General features: G+C 39.8%; 1 protein-coding gene across 12 annotated transcripts in view; it reads right to left on the reverse strand.

Annotated features, from left to right (window-relative positions):
* Positions 1 to 26990, reverse strand: part of RABGAP1L (RAB GTPase activating protein 1 like) — a 652518-nt gene that overhangs the window by 478267 nt on the left and 147261 nt on the right. For all 12 annotated transcript variants that reach the window (XM_081493701.1, XM_081493699.1, XM_081493697.1 and 9 more), the window contains exon 11: positions 11780 to 11921. In XM_081493701.1, coding sequence (XP_081349827.1) covers positions 11780 to 11921 — 142 coding nt within the window. The remainder of the gene's footprint in view (positions 1 to 11779; positions 11922 to 26990) is intronic.

Raw genomic sequence — 26990 nt, forward strand, 5'->3', positions numbered from 1 at the left:
GTGCTGCACTCAATAGGCCAGCAAATTTGGAAAACTCAGACATGGCCACAGGATTGTGAAAGGTCAGTTTTCATTTCAATCTCAAAGAAGGTCAATGCCAAAGAATGTTCAAACTACCACACAATTGCACTCATCTCACACGCAAGCAAAGTAATGGTCAAAATTCTCCAAACCAGGCTTCAACAGTACGTGAACTATGAACTTTAAGTTTCAAGATGGATTTAGAAAACGCAGATGAACCAGAGATCAAATTGCCAACATTCATTGCATCATAGAAAAATCAAGAGAGTTCCAGAAAAACATCTACTTCTGATTTACTGATTATGTCAAACCCTTTGACTGTGTGGATCACAAGAAACTGTGGAAAATTCTGAAAGAGATGGGAATGCCAGACCACCTGATCTGCCTCTTGAGAAACCTGTATGCAGGTCAGGAAGCAACAGTTAGAACTGGACACGGAACAACAGACTGGTTCCAAACTGGGAAAGGAGTATGTCAAGGCTGTAGATTGTCACCCTGCTTATCTAACATATGCAGAATACATCATGCTAAATGCTGGGCTGGATGAAGCACAAGCTGCAATCAAGATTGCCGGGAGAAATATCAATAATCCCAGATATGCAGATGACCCCACCCTTATGTCATAAAGTGAAGAGGAACTAAGGAGCTTCTTGATGAAAGTGAAAGACGAGAGTGAAAAAGCTGGCTTAAAACTCAACATTCAAAAAAACAAGATCATGGCATCTGGCCCCATCACTTCATGGCAAATCAATGGGGAAACAATGAAACAGTGACATACTTTATTTTCTTGGTCTCCAAAATCACTGCAGATGGTGACTGCAGCCATGAAATTAAAAGACGCTTGCTCCTTGGAAAAAAGCTATGACCAACCTCGACAGTATATTCAAAAGCAGAGACATCACTTTGTCAACAAAGGTCCATCTATCTAGTCAAAGCTATGGTTTTTCCAATAGTCATGTATGGATGTGAGAGTTGGACTATAAAGAAAGCTGAGCACTGAAGAATTGATCCTTTTGAACTGTGGTGTTGGAGAAGACTCTTGAGAGTCCCTTGGACTGCAAGGAGATTCAACCAGTCAATCCTCAAGGAAATCAGTCTTGAATATTCATTGGAAGGACTGATGCTGAAGCTGAAACTTCAATACTTTGGCCACCTGATGCAAAGAATGGACTCATTGGAAAAGACCCTGATGCTGGGAAAGACTGAAGGCAGGAGAAGTGGATGACAGAGGATGAGATGGTTGGATGGCATCACTGACTCAATGGACATGAGTTTGAGCAAGCTCCAGGAGTTGGTGATGGACAGGGAAGCATGGTGTGCTTCAGTCTATGCGGTCGCCGAGAGTCGGATACGACTGAGCAACAGAACTCAACGAAATGTCAGACCACCTTACTTGTCTCCTGAAAAACCTGAATGCAGGTCAAAAAGCAACAACTAGAACCAGACATAGAAGAGTGGACTAGTTCCACATTGGAAAAGGAGTATGTCAAGGCTGAATATTGTCACCCTGCTTATTTAACTTATATGCAGAGTGCATCATTCAAAATGCCAGGCTGGTTGACTCACAAGTTGGAATCAAGTTTGCTGGGAGAAATATCAACAACCTCAGATATGCTGATGATACTTCTGCATATTTAATATCTAATGATACCACTCGATGACAGAAAGCAAAGAGAAACTAAAGAGCCTCTTGATGAGAGTGAAAAAGCTGGCTTAAAACACAACACTCAAAAAACGAAGATCATGGCATCCAGTCCCCCATCACTTTATGGCAAATAGATGGGGACAGAGTGGAAACAGTGACGGATTTTATTTTCTTGGCCTCCAAAATCAGCAAATGGTGACTGCAGCTGTGAAATTAAAAGATGCTTGTTCCTTGGAAGAAAACCCATGACAAACTAGAAAGAGTATTAAAAAGCAGAGACATCACTTTGCCACCAAATGTCTGTATAGTCAAAGCTATGGTTTTTCCAGTAGTCATGTAAGGATGTGAGAGTTGGACCATAAATAAGTCTGAGTGCCAAAGAATTAATGCTTTCAAACTGTGGTGCTGGAGAAGACTCTTGAGAGTCCATCGGACTGCAAGGAGATCAAACCAGTCAATTCTAAAGGAAATCAGTCCTGAATATTCATTGAAAGGGCTGATGCTGAAGCTGAAGCTCTAATACTTCAGCTACCTGATGCAAAGAGCTGACTCATTGGAAAAGACCCTGATGTTGGGAAAGACTGAAGGCAGGAGGAGAAGCAGGCAACAGAGGATCAGAAGGTTGGATGGCATAATTGACTCAATGGACATGAGTCTGAGCATCCTCCAGGAGATAGTGAAGCACAGGGAAGCCTAGCATGCTGCAGTCCATGGGGTTGCAGAGTTGGACACAACTTGGCAACTGAACAACACAAATATTTCTTAAATTAATTAATGGTTGAAACTAATTAATATAAAAATATGCTCTCTTCCAGGGTGAACTAATCTAGCACTGAGCGTTTGAATATGGCAGTTAAAGACAGGTATGATGCAGTCACATTTCCCTGCCAATTATTTCTCTAAAATTGGTCATTTCCCATTTACAGGACCAGCATCCTAGTTCAGGCTTTATGTCCTCGAATTAGACACATATACCCTTGAGTGTGAGTGGGACATATGAAAAGGATGGATGCCACAGCTGTGACAAAGTTGTGTTACATGGCAAAGCAGAAGGGATTCCGCAGATATGAAGTCCCTAACCACTTTGGCTTTAAGTTAATCAAAGGGAAGCTATCCTTGAGGGGCCTAACCTAATCAAGTAAACCCTTAAAAGAGAGTTTAGAGGACCTCCCTGCCAGTCCAGTCATTAGAACTCCATGTTTTTCACTGCCAAGGGCACGGGCCCCATCCCTGGTCAGGGAAGTAAGATCCTACAAGCTGCACCATGTGGCCAAAAGAAAAAAATTAAAACCAAAAACTATCATTAAAAAAATGGGGAGCCTGGGCCTTCTCCTACTGGCCTTGAACCAAGCCCCTATGAGTACTATAACCACAATGAAATGAATTCTGTGAGCTCTGAAAAGAACCCCAAGTTTCAGATGAGACTGAAGCCCCAACCAAAACTCTGACTGCAGCCTCAGGAGACCATGAACAGAGGACCCAGCTAATCCAGAGCCACACTCGTGATCCATGTGAGATAATAAAAGGGTGTTACTTTAAGACACTACATTTTTGAAATAACTTATTATAGAACAATATAAAACTAACTAATACACTCTACTTTCTCTCAAATACCTTCCCTTATCAAATGCATTTTTTGATCACTTTCATTTGTTTAAACAGATTCAAGAATCAGACAACAACATGAGGAAGCCCTTTCTTCCCTCTCTCACGTATACAAAGAAGTGTGCAAACACATCAATTTTATAAATATAAAAAGCACCTGAGTGGAAAATAAATAGTATCTAGCATGCCAGTATTATTTTGTAGAAACATATTTTCTCATCTGTAAAATGAATATAATAATAGTATTGACCTTATGGGGTTGATATGAGGAATAAACGAATTAATGTGTGTAGGTAATTTAAATTCTTGCTACTCAGAGTGTCGTATGACCAGGAGCAATAGCATCTGATACAGTTTTTTTTAAGTAAGACTTCATTTTAACAAGATCTCCAGGTAATACATACACACTTAAAACCTGAGAAGCACTTCTTTAATCAGCACCTACCACAAATAAGTGCAATATATGATCACTGAAAGCGAAAGTCACTCAGTCATGTCCGACTCTTAGTGACACCAGTCCATGGAATTCTCCAGTATAGTCCAGAACTATACAGTCCATGGAATTCTCCAGGCCAGAATACTGGAGTGGGTAGCCTTTCCCTTCTCCAGGTGATCTTCCCAACTCAGGGATCAAACCCAGGTCTCCCACAATGCAAGCAGATTCTTCACCAGGTGAGTCACAAGGGAAGCCCAAGAATACTGGAGGGGGTAGCCTATCCCTTCTCCAGCACATCTTCCCAATCCAGGAATTGAACCAGGGTCTCCTGCATTGCAGGTGGATTCTTTACCAACTGAGCTATCAGGGAAGCCCTAATATGATCACTGTATTTCTTAAAAAACTCATTTCTTTTCTATATTCTCCACTGTATTTTCATTCGAACATAAAGAAAACTCATTTGCAAACTGATTTCCACAGTAAAAGCTGCCTGTGGTTATGTTTAATCAGACTATGAATTAAGAAATTAAAAGAAAATAAACCTCTAGTTGAGTCTGAGACTGTTTTGCTCTGCAACCAAAATGAATTAGAAGTGGTGTTAGCTACCAGTCACTCAGATCAAAGGGAATATTTTTAGTCTAGATAGCACTTAACCAATCTAAATATAAAAACAAAAAATGCAGATTACAGTAAAGTTTAGTGTACAACCAAGTGTGAAGCTTGCCTCATATTACTGTGAATCTGGTCTTTTACAATTACTTGGGCATGTGTCTTAAAGGACATCACCGTGTATTTCCCATCTATTGTGTTCTTATAATTTACCATCCACGTTATAAGTAACTAAATACAATACAAGTCCGAGGTCAACAAACAGAAAGTCAACTTGAAAACCAAATAAAGCACTATCAAGTGTACCTCAAGTTTCAAAAGCAAGAGCAATTCAGAACATGAAGGAGTACACAAAGGTGACAAGGTAATTTAAAAATAATCCCTCTGGCAGATGCACTGATGGACCTAACTGCCTGCAAAGATTTCTTGCATGCAAATTAATTCCCTTTAACACACTTCATTTTTTGAACAGCATTTGAAAAATCTGCAAAGATACTTTAATTCATTTTACTTTAGATCTTTCCCAGGAAATTAAGAGTAATTTTAGTCCTTTAAAGTCTGCATCCCTTTTTAGTTAAATTACAGGCTAAGGTAAGACAATTGAGTGACTTGAACTTCCACTTTTGCTTTGACAGGCAAATTGCTGAAAATAATTAAATAAAAGAATACTCCAAATCCCCCCAGCAGGAAAACATTCCTATGCCACCTCCAGCTCTAACTTTTGATATCTGCGTTGACAGAAATGTCAATTACAGAACTAATAATAAAGTATATTGGAAATGTATGAAATGTCTCCTCTATAAAAGAAACTATTAACTTCCTACTGTGTGATTTCTGTAGCTTTTTTAATACGAGTGATGGCTAATAGATTTTCAAAAGACAAGCTGACATCTCAAACAGTGAAAACTTGTTAAGAAGGGAAGTAAAAATTTTTAGGGAAAAAGAGAAATCTGATGACTTGTTCAGACACATATAAGAATGAGAAATTGAAAATTTTACTTATGTTTTCATATTTCCAAGTGCAATTTCAGAAATGTTATTTCATTTTTCTAGTCTTTCTCAGTATGAAATCATCTTGAAGCAATGTTAAAGAAAACATATTCATTTATTCTACAATTTTTGTGATAAATATATTTATTTTTATTCATTGCTTCATTTATTACTATTCATGCTATATACTGAAAAGGCAAAAATCTCACTGAGAAGGTGGTACTTGAGGAAACCTTAGAAAGAGAGGAAGGAGAGACCCATTTGGCAATCCAGGAAACAAGGTGCCCTTCCGGGGGAACAGCAAGTACGACAGCCCAGAGGCAGATTATACCAGAGTCTGTGAAGGACACAGAAAGTGAAGAAGAACTAAAGAGCCTCTTGATGAAAGTGAAAGAGGAGAGTGAAAAAGTTGGCTTAAAGCTCAACATTCAGAAAACTAAGTTCATGGCATCCAGTCCCATCACTTTATGGCAAATAGATGGAGAAACAGTGGCTGACTTTATTTGGGGGGCTCCAAAATCACTGCAGATGGTGATTACAGCCATGAAATTAAAAGATGCTTACTCCTTGGAAGGAAAGTTATGACCAACCTAGACAGCATGTTAAAAAGCAGAGACATTACTTTGCCAACAAAGGTCCATCTAGTCAGTTCAGTTCAGTTCAGTCACTCAGTCGTGTCCGACTTTTTGCGACCCCATGGACCTCAGCACGCCAGGCCTCCCTGTCCATCACCAACTCCCAGAGTCTACCCAAACCCATGTCCATTGAGTCAGTGATGCCACCCAACCATCTCATCCTCTGTCGTCCCCTTCTCCTTCTGCTCTCAATCTTTCCCAGCATCAGGGTCTTTTCAAATGAGTCAGCTCTTCGCATCAGGTGGCCAAAGTATTGGAGTTTCAGCTTCAACATCAGTCCTTCCAATGAACACTCAGGATTGATCTCCTTTAGGATGGACTGGTTGGATCTCTTTGCAGACCAAGGGACTCTCAAGAGTCTTCTCCAATACCACAGTTCAAAAGCATCAATTCTTCAGCACTCAGCTTTCTTCACAGTCCAACTCTCACATCCATACATGACTGCTGGAAAAACCATAGCTTTGACTAGACAGCCCTTTGTTGACAAAGTAATGTCTCTGCTTTTTAATATGCTGTCTAGGTTGGTCATAGCTTTCCTTCCAAGGAATAGCGTCTTTTAATTTCATGGCTGCAATCCCATCTGCAGTGATTTTGGAGCCCAGAAAAATGAAGTTTGACACTGTTTCCACTGTTTTCCCATCTATTTGCCATGAAGTGATGAGACTGGATGCCATGATCTTAGTTTTCTGAATGTTGAGTTTTAAGCCAACTTTTTCACTCTCCTATGTCACTTTCATCAAGAGGCGCTTTAGTTCTTCTTCACTTTTTGCCATAAGGGTGGTGTCATCTGCATATCTGAGGTTATTGATATTTCTGCCGGTAATCTTGACTCCAGCTTGTGCTTCCCCCAGCCCAGCGTTTCTCATGATGTACTCTGCATATAAGTTAAATAAGCAGGATGACAATATACAGCCTTGACGTACTCCTTTTCCTATTTAGAACCAGTCTGTTGTTCCATGTCCAGTTTTAACTGTTGCGTCCCAACCTGCATACAGGTTTCTCAAGAGGCAGGTCAGGTGGTCTGGTATTCCCATCTCTTTCAGAATTTTCCACAGTTTATTGTGATCCACACAGTCAAAGGCTTTGGCATAGTCAAGGCTATGGTTTTCCCAGAGTTCATGTATGCATGTGAGAGTTGGATTATAAAGAAAGCTGAGTGCCAAAGAATTGATGCTTTTGAACTATGGTGTTGGAGAAGACTCTTGAGAGTCCCTTAGACTGTAAGGAGACCCAACCAGTCCATCCGAAAGGAGATCAGTCCTGGGTGTTCATTGGAAGGACTGATGTTGAAGTTGAAACTCCAATATTTTGGCCACCGGATGTGAAGAGCTGATTCTTTTGAAAAGACCCTGATGCTGGGAAAGATTGAGGGCAGGAGGAGAAGGGGACGACAGAGGATGAGATGGTTGGATGGCATTACTGACTCAATGGACATGAGTTTGGGTAGGCTCCGGGAGTTAGTGATGGACAGGGAGGCCTAACGTGCTGTAGTTCACGGGGTCGCAAAAAGTCGGACACGACTGAGCAACTGAACTGAACTTTGAAGGAGAGCAAAGGACAAGGGTGGAATTTGTGGGGCAGAGAGTGACAGCGAATGAGGTCAGAAAGGTTAAAATCAGAAAGCAAAAATCACATATGGCCTTGTAAACCATGGTAAAGAACTTTGGCAAGCAAAATGAGAAGCCAATGGAGGATTTTTAGAAGAGAAGAAACGTGATCTGGCAAATTTCAAAAGGGTGACTATGGCTAGTGCAGAACCACAGACTAAGGGGGAGTGAACAAGGGTAGAACACAGGAGACCCATTAGGAGGTACCGCAGTAATCCAGTCCATGAAATGACAGCACCAGAGAGAGGGTAGATTCTGGATTCTGAGATCCAGAGCCTAGGAGTTGCCACTTGCTCACAGGGGAAGCCTACAGAGAAGATGAGCCTTTGGCCATTTACTCCACCTGGAACATGTTCTCTTCATAGAACAGAAAAGAACCAAAACCACTGTACACGTGCAAGGCCTCATGTCCAGCATAGATCTGTGAATAGCTAGGACCTCTCTAATCTGCCTGAGTGTGTGTGCAGCCTTGCATGTATACACAGCCTCCCAGACCACCAGTGATAGGCAGAATCTAATGAGGCCCAGTCATTCCTTAATCTCCTTTGGAAGGAGATTTCTTCTTTCCCAACCAGAATTACATCATTCTACATAAAACATTCGCCTTCCCATTCTTTTGCCATTAAAAAAAAAAAAAAATCGCTATTGTTTCTAATAACATTCCAGAGATATGTGGTTTTTCTACATTTGCTCCAAATCGAGTGACTCCCTTCCAGGGGTGAAAGCAAAGCTACCAGTTTTCACAGCTTGCCCCATCCTAGCAAAACTACCATGATAATAAGCCAGTGGTGGGAATGAGCAGTATGGGAGAAGCCTCAAGTACTAAAACGCCTCTCAGAGTTCTCATTCAAGGCTCAGTGGTTTTTCTTGAATAAATGCTTTCCCCATATTTTTATATAATTTGATCACCTTCTCAAGTCCTTTGCTGCCTATTTTTTGACAATTTTATTGACATTTATGATTGCTTTTTCATAAGCAGATTTGCCAAGCTTCTCACTCAAGCCATTCCTGCATTGAATACATTTTAAACATAATTTGCCTGAGCAACCTACTAAAAAATATCACAGAAAATATTTTTAAACATTGCTAAGTATGGAAACTGCCTGTATGCTAAAATCATTATTTTCTTTTTACTGTTACATGCCTTTGTTGAAGAGCTTACTCAGGTGGGCTTAAGTAGAAAAAGCTTCTAAGCAGAGTAAACAGCATTTACAAAGACACAGGAAGCCTGCTAGGAAACTGCACCCTTAAGTGTTGGGTGGGTAACTATTTTTAGCTCTCCCTTCCCTACTACAGATGAGCTCAAATCTCTTACACCCTAAAAATGCCCTTTTGTGGCCACATGCAATTCAATGTTTTAAAGTCCAGTCTCTTTTCTCTTCTTCTCCATTGACTTTCTTGAAAAAATAGTCTGAAAAGTATTTAAAACATCCCTTTCTCACCTCTAGTCATTCCTCAGTCCAGTACAAGAAGGCTTCTTTTCCAACTTTATTAAAATCACTCACAGAGGTACCCAGTAGCCTCTCAGATTTACCGAATCCAATGAACAATATTTGGTCCTTATCACACTGAATCTCCTTGCTGCAACATCATTTTCTCCTTTTGAATCTCCACTCCTTGGTCCATTACTACCTTGTCTTAGTTCTCCTCATATTGATGTGATCATTTCTTCTGCAGATCTTTTAGTTGGACTTTCTCTTCCTGCATCTACCCTTAAATGTTAGTGATCTCTCAAAACTCTAGTGCTAACCCACCCCTCCCACATTTTCTCTCAAAGAAATTTCAGCCAATTATCATTGCTTCACACTGATGACCTTCACACCTTTATCTTCAGTTGTTAAAACTTCTCTCACAACATAAGACCATTTCTAATCACTAAAAAATAGCTGTACTTCAATGTTCCACAGTGAGTTCAAATCCATCACTATGTGAAACTGAATGTATCATACCCCCACCCCACACCCACTCTTCCCAGGTATTCTTATCTCGTTTGCTGGCATGAACATCATCCAGTCACCTAACCTAGAAATCTAGATTTAATCTATGATTCTTTCTCTTCCCTTCCCTTCTTTCTGCTGCCCATGACATCCAATTCAGCTATAAGCCTCGTGGCTTTTACCATGGGAATATTCTCACATCTCCTCTGCCCCTTGTTCCTTACATGCTGAGGCAGCCACTTTGACACACCTGCACCGAACGAACTTTGTCAAAAGGGCTACATCAAAAGTGAAGTTGGAGCCCAAGTCAGCTCTCTTGCTAAGACTAGAAAATGATGGCCTTCCAATACTTCATACAGGACTTTCAGATGCTGGCAGTGAATGTCTCCAAACATTTTGCTGATTAATAACAAGCCAAAATTGGGATCATTTAGTTTGCCATTTACTTCTAAATGTATCAGTTTTCTAATTATGTTATTTTCCATTAGCAAATGGTTCTTTCCTTACACTGCACATCTATACAACTTTCAAACCTCGTGAGCCCTAAATTTTCAATGGATCAAAAAATACCTTTCCAAGACTTGAATGGCATGGAGTAATAATATGTCAGACAAAATGCATGGTAAGTCGATTAAATAGCAACTACATTGTATACCACAAAGCAGATGAATACTATGGAAGTGATATTCTGTGACTCCTAGGCTAAGATATAAAAGGCATTGCAACTTCCACCTTAGTTCTCCGGACTGCTGTCTGGGGAGAGCTCACCACTGTACCACATGGACACCCAAGCAGCACTAGTGGGAGGCCTATGTGGAGAGAAAGTGAAGTATCTTGGCCAACTGCCAGCATCATTTTGGCAGCTATTATGAATCAGACCCTTGGAAGCTTCTCCAAGCTTTCAGCCCCATCAGTGTCATCTTCAAATAACTAAATCCCCCAGATAATATCTGACTCTCCCATAACAAACGTGAAGCCACAACTGACCAGACAAGCCTAATTCAAGACCCACAGAAACCATGAGATAATAAATGTTTTCTGAGTGAAAAAAAAAAAAAAAAGAACTCTACTTCCAACTACATGTAAAATTTTAAATGGTTCAGAGACACATCATTAATGGGGAAAAAAAAAAAAAACTGACAGGGAATTCCCTGACAGTTCAGTGGTTAAGACTCCACATTCCTACTGCAGGCCGTCCAGGCTCAATTCCCCAGTCAGAGAACTAAGATCCCACAAGCCACAGGGCACAGCAAAAAAATAAAAAGAAGAACGAAACTGACAAATTAGACTTCACAAAAATTCATCTTTCGTTTCTCAAAAGACATTGTTCAGAAAATGAAAAGGCGGACTACAGAATGGGAGAAAGTATCTGTAAAACACATTCAAAAAAGGACCTTAGTGTGTGTTAAGTCGCTTCAGTCATGTCCAACTCTTGGCAACCCCATGGACTATACAGCCCGCCAGGCTCTTCTGTCCATGGGGATTTTCCAGTCAAGAATACTGGAGTAGGTTGCCATTTCCTCCTCCAGGTAAAGGACCTTTACCAGTGTATTTAAAGAAATCTTAAAAATCAACAAGAAGACAAATAACCCAATGTTAGAAAGGGCAACAGATTTGAATAGAGTCTTGACAAGAAGTATAAACAGATGGCAAAGATGATATAAAGAAACTTTCTTTTAATAAATCCTATCCTATAAGCAGATAATATAAATGTTAAAAGTAAAGATCCATCATTTAGCTCTAGTTTATATAAAAAGTACTGAGCACAGAGCCAAATGAAGTGTGACTCTCATGAGGTTGGTTAGCAACTCTCGGCAGCATTCATGTAGTAAACAAAGCAGATAACTGCTAATGTTTCAAAAAAGTGAATCGTAAGTGATACGGCAACAACAATAAACAAATCAAAACTGAATCATGTCAAATGAGGAGTAGGACATGACATTAACCACTGAAATTCTAAAAATGCTTAGGAGAATTTGAAACTTCTCATTAAACACTTCAAACGAACAAGACAGCAAAGTTAAGCTGTCAAATTTAAATAATCGTGTAAGTTGCACTTATGAGTACACAACCAAGGAACCAAATGGACCAAATTCTCTTCTGCATCTAGTAGAATTTAGTCTAAAAGTAGCAGAGACTACGAAGAAACACCACTCCTCCCCCTACCGCTCAGAGAGGCATGCATGCACGCACATGTGCGCACGCACACACACACACACATACACACACATCTGTGAGGATACAAGTAAAGCAGCTATGTAAAGAGAAGAAACTGAGTAAGTTTCATTTCTTACCCTCTTCTGCTTCATCCTCCTGGGGTGACAATGGGCCCCCTCCACTAGTAGGAGTGACTGGTTCCTCTTTCTCAGACTCTCGCTGTAGACTCACCACCTCATATATTGCATCCCCAGCATTGGTATGGCCTTTTCCCTCAGACTGAGAAAGATATAAAAATGTGTTTAAACATTAGAAATTTGAAGGAAACACTGAAAGATGGTGTATTTCAATGGTCACTAAAAAGAGCTAAAATGAAAAAGAGCAGCAGGTTATGCTTGATCTACAGCATGTCTGAAGTTGAGAAAAATCTTTCAAGTGCAATGTTCACCTAACATTCTAAATGCATGGTTCTTTTAGTATTATTTTAACCAATACAATAAAACCTATCAACCATCTGAAAAATCTCAATTTCTCTTATCAGAAAAACCTAAGACACCACAGATTCCAGGGCAGACAGATAAGCAAGTGATGTTGGATTCTTTGGACTGACTACCTTGCTCTGAGATAAACAGATACCAGCTATATCCATCAACTAATTCATGGAAGTAGGTAGTTTTCACCTTACAAATGGCTTACATTTTAAATGGCCTTTTTTAAGGAGGAAAATTTCCAAGGCAATCATTAATTAACCAACTTAGCATGGCCTACAAAGTCCTAGACAAACTAAACCTTGCCTCTCCCATGAGCCTCATCTCATATTAAAAGACTGTTACAAACTATACTTCAGCCACTCTGGCCTTGTTTCAGTTCTGAGAACTTTTTCTTTTTTTCCCCGCCCAAGGCCTTGGGATATCTTTTTCTCTCTGATGATACAGCTTTGCCTCCTATTCTTTGCTAACTACCATCAATATTGGATCCTTATTTCTTAATGTTACTTCTGTTGATGTTGTTCACTTGCTTTGTTGTGTCCAACTATTCGTGACCTTATGCACTGCTGCATGCCAGGCTTCCCTGTCCTTCACTATCTCCCAAAGTTTGCTCAAACTAATGTCCATCGAGTTAGTGATGCCATCCAACCATCTCATCCTCTGTCACCCCCTTCTCTTCCTGCCCTCAATGTTACTTCTACAAAGAATCTAAACTAAATTCCCATGTTTTCGGTTCTCATCATAACTTTTCCTTCTCTCTCAATGCATTTACTATAATATTACTACACATTATATTTTTATTATATTTGTTTAATGGCTATCTCATCCACAACAGAGGAAGTATCATATGGGCAGAGATCATGTTGACTTTCAATCAAAAACAATATGGCACCTGACACATACTAAGTATTCAACAAATATCTGTGGAATCAATGATTAGACTTATGAATTTTAAAGTCACATAGACCTGAATCTGAATTCAAATTTCACCACAAGTAAGAGCATGGTCTTGGACAAATACTTTACTGAGGCACAGTACCTCTATCAATAAAACCAAAATAAACCATCTCAATTATTAAGGAGATTAAATATAATAATACTTAGAACATAAAATTAGAGTGAAACAAATTTTTATTACTATTATTATCTCAGCATTTACACCATTTTACTACACTCTAAAGAACACAAAATAAGAATAGTATAGGCATATATAGAGGTGTAATTATCTCAAATATCTACCTGTACTGTAATTCATTTAAACTACAAAAACATAACTACATTAATTAGTCATTATTTTTAAGAATTTCTTCTGAACAATAAATCAAATTGCAGGCCCATTTGCCAGCCATTTAGCAAATAATAAAAGGTAAAATTGTCCACTGCATTAAACATAGAGGGAAAAAAAAGAAGACAGCCATGAAAAATTATGTGGTTAGGTTTAAACCAAACATTTTTTTTTTGTAGTTCTACTATATTCAGGAAACAAAGATCTCAATCCCTAAAGCAACAACTAAAGTAATTATATAAAGAAATACAATAAAAATGAAATACTAGAAAACAAGATGACGGAGGAGTAGGTGGATATGGAGTATTTCATGAATACACCTTCAGACACAGAAGTGCATGCAGAACACCAGCTGAGAGCAGACAGGAGTAGCTGAGCAGCGGAAAAGAATGGGGAGGGATGTGGAAAGGGGGTTCTGGAAGGGGAACACATGTACACTCATGGTGGATTCATGTCAATGTATGGCAAAACCAATACAATATTGTAAAGTTAAAAAATAGATAAATAAACTAATTTAAAAAATAGATATATATAGAATCACGCAAAACTTGGTAGGATGGAGGAACTAGGAGGAAAAACAGGAGTGTTACAAGGACTGGACCAGCCCTTAGTGGGTGGGGGAAGTGAAGCAGGGGTCCGATCCCCACATCAGGGCAATTGTCTGAGTCAGAGGAGAAACATTTAAGGCTGAGAGTGAAACAGCTGATCTGTGGCAGCCTAAATGGAATGAGAATCAGACAGTCCTTGCTGCAGCCATGCATACCCCAGACAGGGATACCCCTAGAAGGCGCAGCAGTTGGGAGCTGGAGCTTAGGGATTGTGGAGCAATCCCAGGGCGAGGGCTGCTCTTGACCATGGAGAGATGGACCAAGGGGATGTGAGGGAGGAGACTGTGGTGGGAAATGCCTGTGGAGGAAAGCCAGGCAGCCATGGAAGCAAGGCCATACTGCTGAGTTACGCATAGGGCATGGAGTCATCACCATAGCCTCTCTTTCCCCATAGGCCAGCATCGGCAGCAGAACAATACAGAGGCTGGCCCATCAAGTGCTTCATGCACCAAACTACAGAGTAGGACCCCACCCAGGGTGCTCATTTAAGTGACTGATGTACCAAACTACAGAGCAGGACCCCATGCAGGGTGCCCCTTTAAGTGCCCGACACACCAATCTACAGGGTAGGACCCGAGCCAGGAGGGACTCTCTATATGCCTGACACAGTGATCAACAGAGAAGGACCCCAGACACGGGAGCCCTCTAAGTGCCTGAACAGGTGGAGCTAAGGAGAAAGACTAGCCAAAGAGGCCTTCTGATCGTCAGCAACCAGAGGCTCCAAAAAAGACTCTGATAGGGCCACAACTCCTGCGGCTGAGGCAGTCTGTGTCCCTGCACACCTGGCGCCACCAGGGTCCCCATGACCCAAACAGCTGCGCCACCTTCACATTCAACCCTCACTGGGGCAGAGCTGCCACAGGAAAAAAAAAAGTCTTGCATCTATGCATGTGGGGTGTCTTTTGCTGTGTCTGACTCTTTGCAACCCTGTAGACTGTGGCCTGCCAGGCTTCTCTGTCAAGGGGTTCTCCAGGCAAGAATACTGCAGTGTATTGGCCAATACTGGTAGCCATACCCTTCTAGAGAACTATATTTCCTGCTGCCCTAGCCGTCAACTACCCTGATTCTGATCCTGAACAATGGAGCTGGAGAAATCAACCTTCCTGATGTCAGATTACACTACAAAGCTACAGTCATCAAGACAGCATGGTACTGGCACAAAAACAGAAATACAGACCAATGCAACAAGATAGAAAGCCCAGAAATAAACCCATGCACCTATGGGTACCTTATTTTTGACAAAGGGGGCAAGAATATACAATGGGGCAAAGACAGCCTCTTCAATAAATGGTGCTGGGAAAACTGGACATCTACATGTAAAAGAATGAAATTAGACCAATTCCTAACACCATACACAAAGATAAACTCGAAATGGATTAAAGACCTAAATGTGAGACAAGAAACTATAAAACTCTTAGAGGAAAATATAGGCAGAATACTCAATGACATAAATCAAAGCAAGATCCTCTATGATCCACCTTCTAGAGTAATGGAAATAAAAACAAAAGTAAACAAGTGGAACCTGATTAAACTTAAAAGCTTTTACACAGCAAAGGAAACTGTAAGCAAGGTGAAAAGACAACCAACCCTCAGAATGGGAGAAAATAATAGCAAAAGAAACAATGACAGGGGATTAATTTTCAAAATATACAAGCAGCTCATACAACTCAATACCAGAAAAACAAACAACCCAATCAAAAAGTGGGGAAAAGACCTAAACAGACATTTCTCTAAAGAAGAAATGCGACCTTTGTTAGCCATCTGCTAACAAACACATGAAAAGATGCTCAACATTGCTCATTATTAGAGAAATGCAACTCAAAACTACAATGAGATATCACCTCACACCGGTCAGAATGGCCATAATCCAAAAGTGTACAAACAATAAACACTGGAGAGGGTGTGGAGAAAAGGGAATGCTCTTGCACTGTTGGTGGGAATGTAAATTGATACAGCCACTATGGAAGACTGTATGGAGATTCCTTAAAAAACTAGGAATAAGACAACCATGTGACCCAGCAATCCCACTCCTAGGCATATACCCTGAGGAAACCAGAATTGAAAAAGACACATGTATCTCATTGTTCACTGCAGCACTATTTACAATAGTTAGAACATGGAAGCAACCTAGATGTCCGTCGACAGATGAATGGATACAGAAGTTGTGGTACACATACACAATGGAATACTACCCAGCCATAAAAAGGAACTCATGTGAGTCAGTTCTAATAGGTGGATGAACCTAGAGCCTATTATAGAGTGAAGTGAGTCAGCAAGAGAAAGATAAATATCATATACTAAGGCATATATATACAGAATCTAGAAAAATGGTACCAAAGAATTTATTTGAAGGGCAGCGATGAAGAAACAAATATAGAGAACAGATTTATGGACATGGGGAGAGAGGAGGAGAGGGTGAGATGTAGGGAGAGAGTAAAATAGAAACTTACATTACTATATGTAAAATAGATAGCCAAGGGGAATTTGCTGTTATGTTTCAGGAAATTCAAACAGGGGCTCTGTATCAACCTCGAGGGATGGGACGGGGAGGAAGATGGGAGGGAGGTTCAAAAGGGAGAGGATATATGTATACCTATGGCTGATTTATGTTGAGGCTTGACAGAAAACAACAAAATTCTGTAAAGCAATTATCCTTCAGTTAAAAAATTAATTAATTAAAAGAAAAATGAAATACTAATCAAACATTCAAATAATCCAAAAGATGGCAGCAAAGGAGAAACAAAAGAAATGTATAAAAAGAAACAAGCAGAGAACAAATAATAAAATGGTAAACTTATATTTAAACATATCAATAGTTATGCTAAACATAAATTGCCTAAACGTAACAATTTAAAAACATAATTCTCAGGTTATGTTAAAAACAAGACACAACTATAATCTGTCTACCAAAAAAACCCACTTTAAATACAGTGACATAGAAAAGTTGAAAATAAAATGAGGTTAGAAGATACACCATGAAAACACCTACCAAAAGGAAGCTGAATAGACTATATTAGTAAAAGACAAAGCTGACTACCAAGCAAGAAAAAAAAAAAACACACTAGGTATAAAGGACACTACCCTATGTTAAAAATATCTAGTCAACAAAAATATATAAGAATCTTATAAACATATGTAGCTAACAACAGGCTCTTAAATATATGAAGCAAAAAATTCACAGAAATGAAGAGATGGACAAATCCACATTTACAATTGGAGACATCAGCACTCCTCTCACAGAAATGAAAAGAAGTATATGAAAATGTAGCAATGTTATAGAAGAACCGTACATCATCAACAACAGGATCTGATATTATATATCACTCCATCAATAACAGAAGAATACACATTCTTTTCAAATGCACATGGAACATTCACCAAAACAAACCATGTCCTGGGTTATAAAACAAACTTTAAGACATTTTTTTAGACTTAACTAAATAATGTTTAGTGACCATAATATAATTAAACTGAAAATCAACAACAAAAATATGTCTGAAAAATCCCCAGATACTTAGAAACAAAATAACACAGTTCTAAACATTCCATGGATCAAAGAGGAAAACTCAAAGTAGAAAATATTTTGAACTGAATAAAACTGAAAATACAACAAGTGAAAATAAGTGGGATACATCTAGGATTTAGAGATATAAATATATGTATTTCAAATGAGCCATCCAAAAATCAATAACCTAAACGTGTACCTTAAGAAATGAGGAAAAGAAGTGCAAAATAAAGCAAACAGAAGTAAAATAATAATAATAAAGATAACAGCACAAATCAATAAAACTGGGGACACAAAAAACTGAAAATCAATGAAACCAAAAGGTAGTTTCTTTACAAAGATCAATAAATTGATAAATCTCTAGCTAAATTCATAAAACAAAAAAGAAAGAAGATACAAATTATCAATACCAGGAACAAAAGCATGGGTATCACTATATACTCCATGAAATCAAATGGATAATAAATAACTGCAAAGAGTCCTATGTATATTAACTGTTCACTTCAGTTCAGTCACTCAGTCGTGTCTGACTCTTTGCAACCCCATGAATCACAGCACGCCAGGCCTCCCTGTCCATCACCAACTCCCGGAGTTTACCCAAACTCATGTCCATCGAGCCGGTGATACCATCCAAACATCTCATCCTCTGTCGTCCCCTTCTCCTCCTGCCCCCAATCCTTCCCAGCATCAACTTAGAAAAATGCACCAAATTTAAGCTGTACACCAAAGTAATTTGATACACTGTATATATTGCAAAATAGCTACCACAATAACATCCTTCACATGACATAGTTAGTCTTGGTAATTTACTAACAGATTGTATTCTTTCAGTAGAAGTATAGTTGATTTATATGTTTCACATATACAGCAAAGTGATTCAGTTTTATGCATATATATGAGTGTATATACATGTATATATGTGATATATACATATATACATATACACTCATATGTATATACGTGATATATACATGAGTGTATATACATGTATATATGTGATACATACATGTATATATATTCTTTTTCAGATTCTTTTCCATTATAGGTTATTACAAAACATTGAATATAGTTCCCCACGCTATACAGTGAACTGAAGTGAAAATCACTCAGTTGTGTCCAGTCCATGGAATTCTCCAGGCCAGAATACTCGAGTGGGTAGCCTTTCCCTTCTCCAGGGGATCTTCCAACCCAGAGATCAAAGCTAGGTCTTTTGCATTGTAGGCGGATTCTTTACCAGCTGAGCCACAAGGGAAGCCTGTGCTATACAGTAGTTCTTTGTTTTTTATCTAATTTATATGTAGTAGCATCAGCTACGAAGAAGGCAATGACAACCCACTCCAGTACTCTTGCCTGGAAGGCTGCAGTCCATGGGGTCGCGAAGAGTCGGACACGACGAAGTGACTTAGCAGCAGCAGCAGCAGCTAATCACAAACTCCCAACTGATCCCTCCCCTAACTGATCATACTTTAATTTAAATAGGTTTAAATCAAACATGCATCTTCAAAAGGGAAACTTCCTCTTACGCTTTTTAACTCTAATAACTGATTAAAGGCTTTGCCTCCAAGTGAAAAGAATGTTAAGGCACCTGAAAGCAAAGAAGAGATTTGGGAGGAGGACAAAAAATAGTTATTTTAACATTAAACCTGTATTTAGCCCAGAGGCTATAACAAGCCTAAAGGAGGCCTGAGCTAGGAAAAGATTTAAGAAAGTGCAGCTACTTCCACCTCCAGCCTGGATCATGCTCTCCTAGAGAATAAAGAAGAGACGGCTCCCTTCCTTCTAACAAGAGTCAAGCCACAGGAGCTTCTGAGAGCAGGTAAGACTATGATGAACTCTTGTCATGCCCTAAAATCTACCCTTTTCTTCAGGCAAGCCTCCTCCCTCTAAACGATGTCAACTAAAAACACGAAACAGAATGGTGGCCTCTGAAGAACAGCTTATCAAGAGAGAAGCTTTTCCTCTCTCCTTAACAGTGATCTCCAGTCTTACCTCTTGTACATTATGACTCTGCTTCTCATTTCTCTATAACTTCCCCTTGAAGGCTAGCAACACTTACCACCCCAAAATGTCTCTTTGGCATTTAGATTATTTAGAGTTGAAACCAATCAAGGCCCAAAAGACTCAGGAAAAAGCTTTGTCCTTCCCCCTCACTGCCTAAATTTAGATCGCAGGCCTGTTCCTGGAACAGAGCTACAACAACCTGCAAAGGATATGGGCAAGGTGTGATGGGGAAACTCAGCAGGGCCTAGAGATCAGAGTCCCCTCTGTCCCATTGTCACCGCGTAGCCCAGCAAACATCTGTTTACCAAACATTTGCTTTCCCAGCTCCATATGAACTACCTTTTTTTCCAAAAGCACTCCCCCCAACATGTTCTTTTGTCTTCAACTGAAGATGGTATTTAAGGTGAGGGATTCGGTCATTTTGGTGAATTACAGTTTTCCTGGGTCTCTCCAATGTATGTGCTGTGCTAAGTTGCTTAGTTGTGTCTGACTCTTTGTAACCCTATAGACTGTAGCCCACCAGGCTCCTCTGTCCATGGGTATTCTCCAAGCGAGAATACTGAGGTGGGTTGCAATGCCCTCCTCCAGAGGATCTTTACAGTGCAGGGATTGAACCCACATCTTTTATGTCTCCTGCATTGGCAGGCAAGTTCTTTACCACTAACAACACCTGGGAAGCCCTGATGTACATGTGCTATTAAACTTTTCATTTTCTTCCTTTAATCTATCTCATGTCACTTTAATTCTTATTAAGAATTACCATCTAGTCAAAAATATGGTTATTCCAGTAGTCAAGATTGGATGTGAGAGTTGGAATATAAAGAAAGCTGAGCACCGAAGAATTGATGCTTTTGAACTGTGATATTGGAGAAGACTCTTGAGAATCCTTAGACAGCAAGGACATCAAACCAGTCAATCCTAAAGGAAATCAGACCAGAATATTCATTGAAAAGACTAATGCTGAACCTGAAGCTCCAATACTTTGGCCACCTGATTCAAAGAGCTGATTCACTGGAAAAGACCCTGCTGCTAGGAAAGACTGAAGGCAGGAGGAGAAGGGGGTAACAGAGTATGAGATGGTTGGATGGCATCACTGACTCAATGGACATGAGTTTGAGCAAGCTCCAGGAGATGGCAAAGGACAGGGAAGACTGGAGTGCTTCAGTCCATTGGGTCTCTAAGAGTCGGACGTGACTGAAGGACTGAACAACAACAAAGCAGAATCATAGGAGATGGTTCTTGGATGTGAGTCCGTCTTCTCCCCAGTTGCCAGTCTCCTTATTAAAGCAATCTTTCCTTTCCCAACAATGAGTACTGGCTGTTGAGAGGCAGGCAGCTAAACATGAGTTCAGCAATAAGCATAAGGATTACTATTTTGAGCTAAGGGCAATCAAAACTCAGCAGATTGTTGAAAGCTCTTCAACCTCTCCCTGAATTGCCTAGATTTACATAAGAAAGGGAGAGCTATTAAGAGAGATATCCTTTTACCTAAGAAACTTATAAGCAGTTCATGATCTGAGCCACAGTCTGCTCCCGGTCTTGTTTTTGCTGACTGTATAGAGCTTCTCCATCTTTGGCTGCAAAGAATATAATCAATCTGATTTCGGTGTTGACCATCTGGTGATGTCCACGTGTAGAGTCTTCTCTTGTGTTGTTGGAGAAGGGCGTTTGCTATTAACAGTGCATTCTCTTGGCAAAACTCTATTAGCCTTTGCCCTGCTTCATTCTGGACTCCAGGGCCAAATTTGCCTGTTACGCCAGGTGATTCTTGACTTCCTACTTTTGCATTCCATTCCCCTATAATGATAAGGACATCTTTTTTGGGTGTTACTTCCAGAAGGTCTTGTAGGTCTTCATAGAACGGTTCAACTTCAGCTTCTTCGGCGTTACTGGTCGGGGCATAGACTTGGATTACTGTGATATTGAATGGTTTGCCTTGGAAACGAACAGAGATCATTCTATCGTTTTTGAGATTGCATCCAAATACTGCCTTTCAGACTCTTTTGTTGACCATGATGGCTACTCCATTTCTTCTAAGGCATTCTTGCCCACAGTAGTAGATATAATGGTCATCTGAGTTAAATTCACCCATTCCAGTCCATCTTAGTTCACTGATTCCTAGAATGTCGACGTTCACTCTTGCCATCTCCTGTTTGACCACTTCCAATTTGCTTGATTCAAGGACCTAACATTCCAGATTCCTATGCAATATTGCTCTTCACAGCATTGGACTTTGCGTCTATCACCAGTCACATCCACAGCTCAGTATCGTTTTTGCTTTGGCTCCATCCCATCATTCTTTCTGGAGTTATTTCTCCACTGATCTCCATTAGCATATTGGGCACCTACTGACCTGCGGAGTTCATCTTTCAGTGTCCTATCTTTTTGCCTTTTCATACTGTTCATGGGGTTCTAAGAGAAGACTCTACATGTGGACATCACCAGATGGTCAACACCAAAATCAGATTGATTATATTCTTTGCAGCCAAAGATGGAGAAGCTCTATACAGCCAGCAAAAACAAGACCAGGAGCAGACTGTGGCTCAGATCATGAACTGCTTATTGCCAAATTCAGACTTAAATTGAAGAAAGTAGGGAAAACCACTAGTCCATTCAGGTATGACCTAGATCAAATCCCTTATGAGTATACAGTGGAAGTGACAAATAGATTTAAGGGACTAGATCTGACAGACAGAGTGCCTGATGACCTATGGACAGAAGTTCGTGACACTGTACAGAAGACAGGCATCAAGACAATCCCCATGGAAAAGAAATGCAAAAAAGCAAAATGGCTTTCTGAGGAGGACTTACAGATAGCTGGGAAGAGAAGAGAAGCGAAAAGCAAAGGAGAAAAGGAAAGATATTCCCATCTGAATGCAGAGTTCCAAAGAACAGCAAGGAGAGATAAGAAAGCCTTCCTCAGCGATCAATGCAAATAGAGGAAAACAACAGATTGGGAAAGACTAGAGATCTCTTCAAGAAAATGAGAGATACCAAAGGAACATTTCATGCAAAGACAGGATCGATAAAGGACAGAAATGGTATGGACCTAACAGAGGCAGAAGATATTAAGAAGAGGTGGCAAGAATACACAGAAGAACTGTACAAAAAAAAAAAAGATCTTCACGACCCAGATAATCACGATGGTGTGATCACTCACCTAGAGCCAGACATCCTGGAATGTGAAGTCAAGTGGGCCTTAGAAAGCATCACTACGAACAAAGCTAGTGGAGGTGATGGAATTCTAGTTGAGCTATTTCAAATCCTCAAAGGTGATGCTGTGAAAGTGCTGCACTTGATATGCCAGCAAATTTGGAAAACTCAGCAGTGGCCACAGACTGGAAAAGGTCAGTTTTCGTTCCAATCCCAAAGAAAGGCAATGCCAAAGAATGCTCAAACTACCGCACAATTGCACTCATCTCACATGCTAGTAAAGTAATGCTCAAAATTCTCCAAGCCAGGCTTCAGCAATACGTGAACCGTGAACTTCCAGATGTTCAAGCTGGTTTTAGGAAAGGCAGAGGAACCAGAGATCAAATTGCCAATATCCGCTGGATCATCGAAAAAGCAAGAGAGTTCCAGAAAAACATCTATTTCTGCTTTATTGACTATGCCAAAGCCTTTGACTGTGTGGATCACAATAAACTGTGGAAAATTCTGAGAGAGATGGGAATATCAGACCATCTGACCTATCTCTTGAGAAACCTGTATGCAGGTCAGGAAGCAACAGTTAGAACTGGACATGGAACAACAGACTGGTTCCAAATAGGAAAAGGAGTATGTCAAGGCTGTATATTGTCACTCTGCTTATTTAACTTATATTCAGAGCACATCATGAGAAACGCTGGGCTGGAAGAAACACAAGCTGGAATTAAGATTGCCGGGAGAAATATCAATAACCTCAGGTATTTGGATGACACCACCCTTATGAAAGAAAGTGAAGAAGAACTAAAGAGCCTCTTGATGAAGGTGCAAGAGGAGAGTGAAAAAGTTGGCTTAAAGCTCAACATTCAGAAAACTAAGATCATGGCATCTGGTCCCATCACTTCATGGGAAATAGATGGGGAAACAGTGGAAACAGTGTCAGACTTTATTTTTTTGGGCTCTGAAATCACTGCTGATGGTGATTGCAGCCAGGAAATTAAAAGACACTTACTCCTTGGAAGGAAGGTTATGGCCAACCTAGATAGCATATTTAAAAGCAGAGACATTACTTTGCCAACAAAAGTCCGTCTAGTCAAGGCTATAGTTTTTCCAGTGGTCATGTATGGATGTGAGAGTTGGACGGTGAAGAAAGCTGAGCGCCGCAGAATTGATGCTTTTGAACTGTGGTGTTGGAGAAGACTCTTGAGAGTCCCTTGAGCAGCAAGGAGATCCAACCAGTCAATCCTAAAAGAGATCAATCCTGGGTGTGCATTGGAAGGACTGATGTTGAAGCTGAAACTCCAATACTTTGGCCACCTCATGTGAAGAGTTGACTCATTGGAAAAGGCCTAATGCTGGGTAGGATTGGGGGCAGGAGGAGAAGGGGACGACAGAGGATGAGATGGCTGGATGGCATCACTGACTCGATGGACATGGGTTTGGGTAAACTCCGGGAGTTGGTGATGGACAGAGAGGCCTGGCGTGCTGCAATTCATGGGGTCGCAAAGACTCAGACACGACTGAGCAACTGAACTGAACTGAAGAAACTTATCTGCATAAGAGGACTACCTCCTTTTTTTAATTCCCCAAATATCTCCTCCCACTTCTTGTGAATGACCTTCCTCTTTGCATCCCCAGATCCCTCTCCTTTCCCTGGCTCAGGATGGAATATAAGCTTCAATTACCAGCTTGCCTTTTGAGTCTTCATATCTTTCTGGGGCTCCCACAAGCACATAATTAAATTTTCCTATTAATCTGCCTTATAGTCATTTATGTATTAGGCCAGCCAAAGAACATAAAAGGGAAGAAGAGAAATTTTGTCCACCCTTAAAATATTCCTTCTCTGCTGTGATCACAGAACGTTACTCACATAGATCTTCAAAGGGGCTTCTTTTAACCACAACTTCCTTTCATTCTACTGCTATGGCCCCTCCCTTTTCTAAACCCCACAGCATTCTGTACATTATTTTTATCTAATATTTATCACAACCCTTCAAGTAAAATGCCAATTTTTATATATTTCCTTATTAATAGGAAGTGCACAAAGTTCCTTTGGAGATCAGGTTTTTATTTGAAATATCTTATTCTCACTGTGCCACTAGAATAGATATTACAAATTAACTTTGAATTAACTTGACTACAATAGTCATGGAATTATTTGTACTAAAAACCGTTTATATTCACTAATCCAAATGTCACAGAATTTCAGAAAAAAACTCAGTAATACTACTAACCCACACTATTAGTTTATAATAAGAAAATCAAGGCTTCCAGACATAAAGGTGTTAGCTAGTTAGAATAGGAAACAGGAGTCCAAAATGGCGGTGGCTAAATGACAAGGAAGGGAAAAGCCTGCGAAAATAGAACAAAGGAAGGTCAAAGGAAGGTCCGAGGACCTGAGTGAGAACTTCAGGTGGAACAACACTCCTGGCTAAGCCCAATTTGCATAGGGCAGGCCCAGGGGGAGGAAAAAAAACATATAAAAGGAGGAGCCAAAGTGCGCTCTCTCTCCCCGCTTGCCCCCCCGCCCCGCGTGTGTGTGCTTTTCTTTCTCCCCTACCCCCCACTCCCCACGTGCGCTCTCTCTCTTTCCCCCGCGGGCTAGGGCGTTCTTCTCGTGGTTTCTCTGGGTCCAGGGTCAGCATGCCCTCATGCTTCGAGGATGGATTTTCCTATTATCTTATAAATAAAAGAGCTGTAACACTGATTAGTCTATGAGCTATAACACAGTCTGTTCGAGACCAGAGAAGACCCGAGAGCTGTGACCCACAGAGGGCTCTAATGTTCATCACTCCAAATATTTGTTGTGACGAGGCAGAACCAAGGAGCATACACTCGCCTGACATCTATGGTGCCGTGACTCGGCTTTAACCTGGCTGATACAACCTCGGCAAGGAGGAGGCCAAGCACAGCAGGAGCCCGGGACACCAAAAAACGAACTCAGCAGAGAGCTCACACAGCTCAGTCTCCGATTCCAGAAGACCTCCAGTTAAGGTTGGAGGCCCTCGCTCCTATGGCTGAAGGGACATATGCCTAACAAAATCTTAATTCCTTTATAATCCTAACAAAATCTTAATTCCTTTATAATCTCTCGTTTCTTGTTTCCTCGAACCCCCTGTCAAGCGAGTGTATGCTCCTTGGTTCTAAGGGACTCACAACAGGTTTTTTTATAACTATTTACTGAGAAAAAGCTTCATCTGTCACACTTATTTCATATAAAAATTCAAAACATTTATTTCATGTACTAAATCCAAAATATATGATATACACTACATCTCTATATCAGAATAAGTGACCCCTTCTCAATCAAATGTAAATTTCACTATGTCATTTAAGGCCAGATGCTCCAAAAACTAAACATAACTTAATTTGTTACTATTATTAGAGCTTAAAAATTTCCATAAAAATCAGCAACCCATTTTTTTTTCAGAAAATTTGTTCATCATAATAATCACATGTACTTACAGAAATCTCAATGTAAATTATTTAAACCTTACTAATTCTACAACATATGTTTTGTATTTCAAGAAATGTCAAGCTACATTAAAATATGTTGTACTGGCCTCAAAATGTTCTGCATTTCCTGAATCAACCTAATGTAAATAACATTTCTTAAGATTACCTTTAAAATGAATATAAGTATTTATTTCTTCATAACACGATTTTTTCTCTATAATTGCCTCTGATTGCTCTTTATAGTTTATCATAAATTTACAAATGAAGCAAGGATTTAAAAACCACCCCCTACACGTTTTCAGTGCTGCTGACTCAGCTGACCCTTTGAGAACTGAACTCTATTTTGCAATAACTTCACCTAATCAGCTATTTTTCTTGAAACTATCTTATTTATAAATATGCCTAACTTATGAAATAAAAGATTACTGAATTCATTGAAGTGCTACCTTTTCCAGGCTCCTATCTCCATATGCTTCTACACTTTTATGCCTAATAAAACTTTACTGTTATCAATTTTTACTAAATTTTCACACCAGCACAAAGTAGAAAATATTTTTATGAAGGACAACACAGCTAAGAATGTTGCACACCATTATTGGCAACAAAATCAATTATCTCAGTCCATAGAAAATAATTTCAACATTTCAAACAAGTAGTATTTTAAGAGTAATACTCTAGTCTTAAGTGCAAGAATATTATCTATACCTTAAGAAAGTATATTTGACTATGAAATAAGCAAAATTTCCTTATTGAAATATCAATTAGGTTGCTAGTTCACCATCATACCCTTGTCACATTATTCTCCAACTGAGAAGCCTTTTGTTTTTATTTATTAAATTATCAACACACTAAAAGAATATA

This window comes from Giraffa tippelskirchi, chromosome 5 (assembly GCF_054371585.1).
Source record: "Giraffa tippelskirchi isolate mGirTip1 chromosome 5, T2T-mGirTip1v1.2.pri, whole genome shotgun sequence".
NCBI classification, from domain to species: domain Eukaryota; kingdom Metazoa; phylum Chordata; class Mammalia; order Artiodactyla; family Giraffidae; genus Giraffa; species Giraffa tippelskirchi.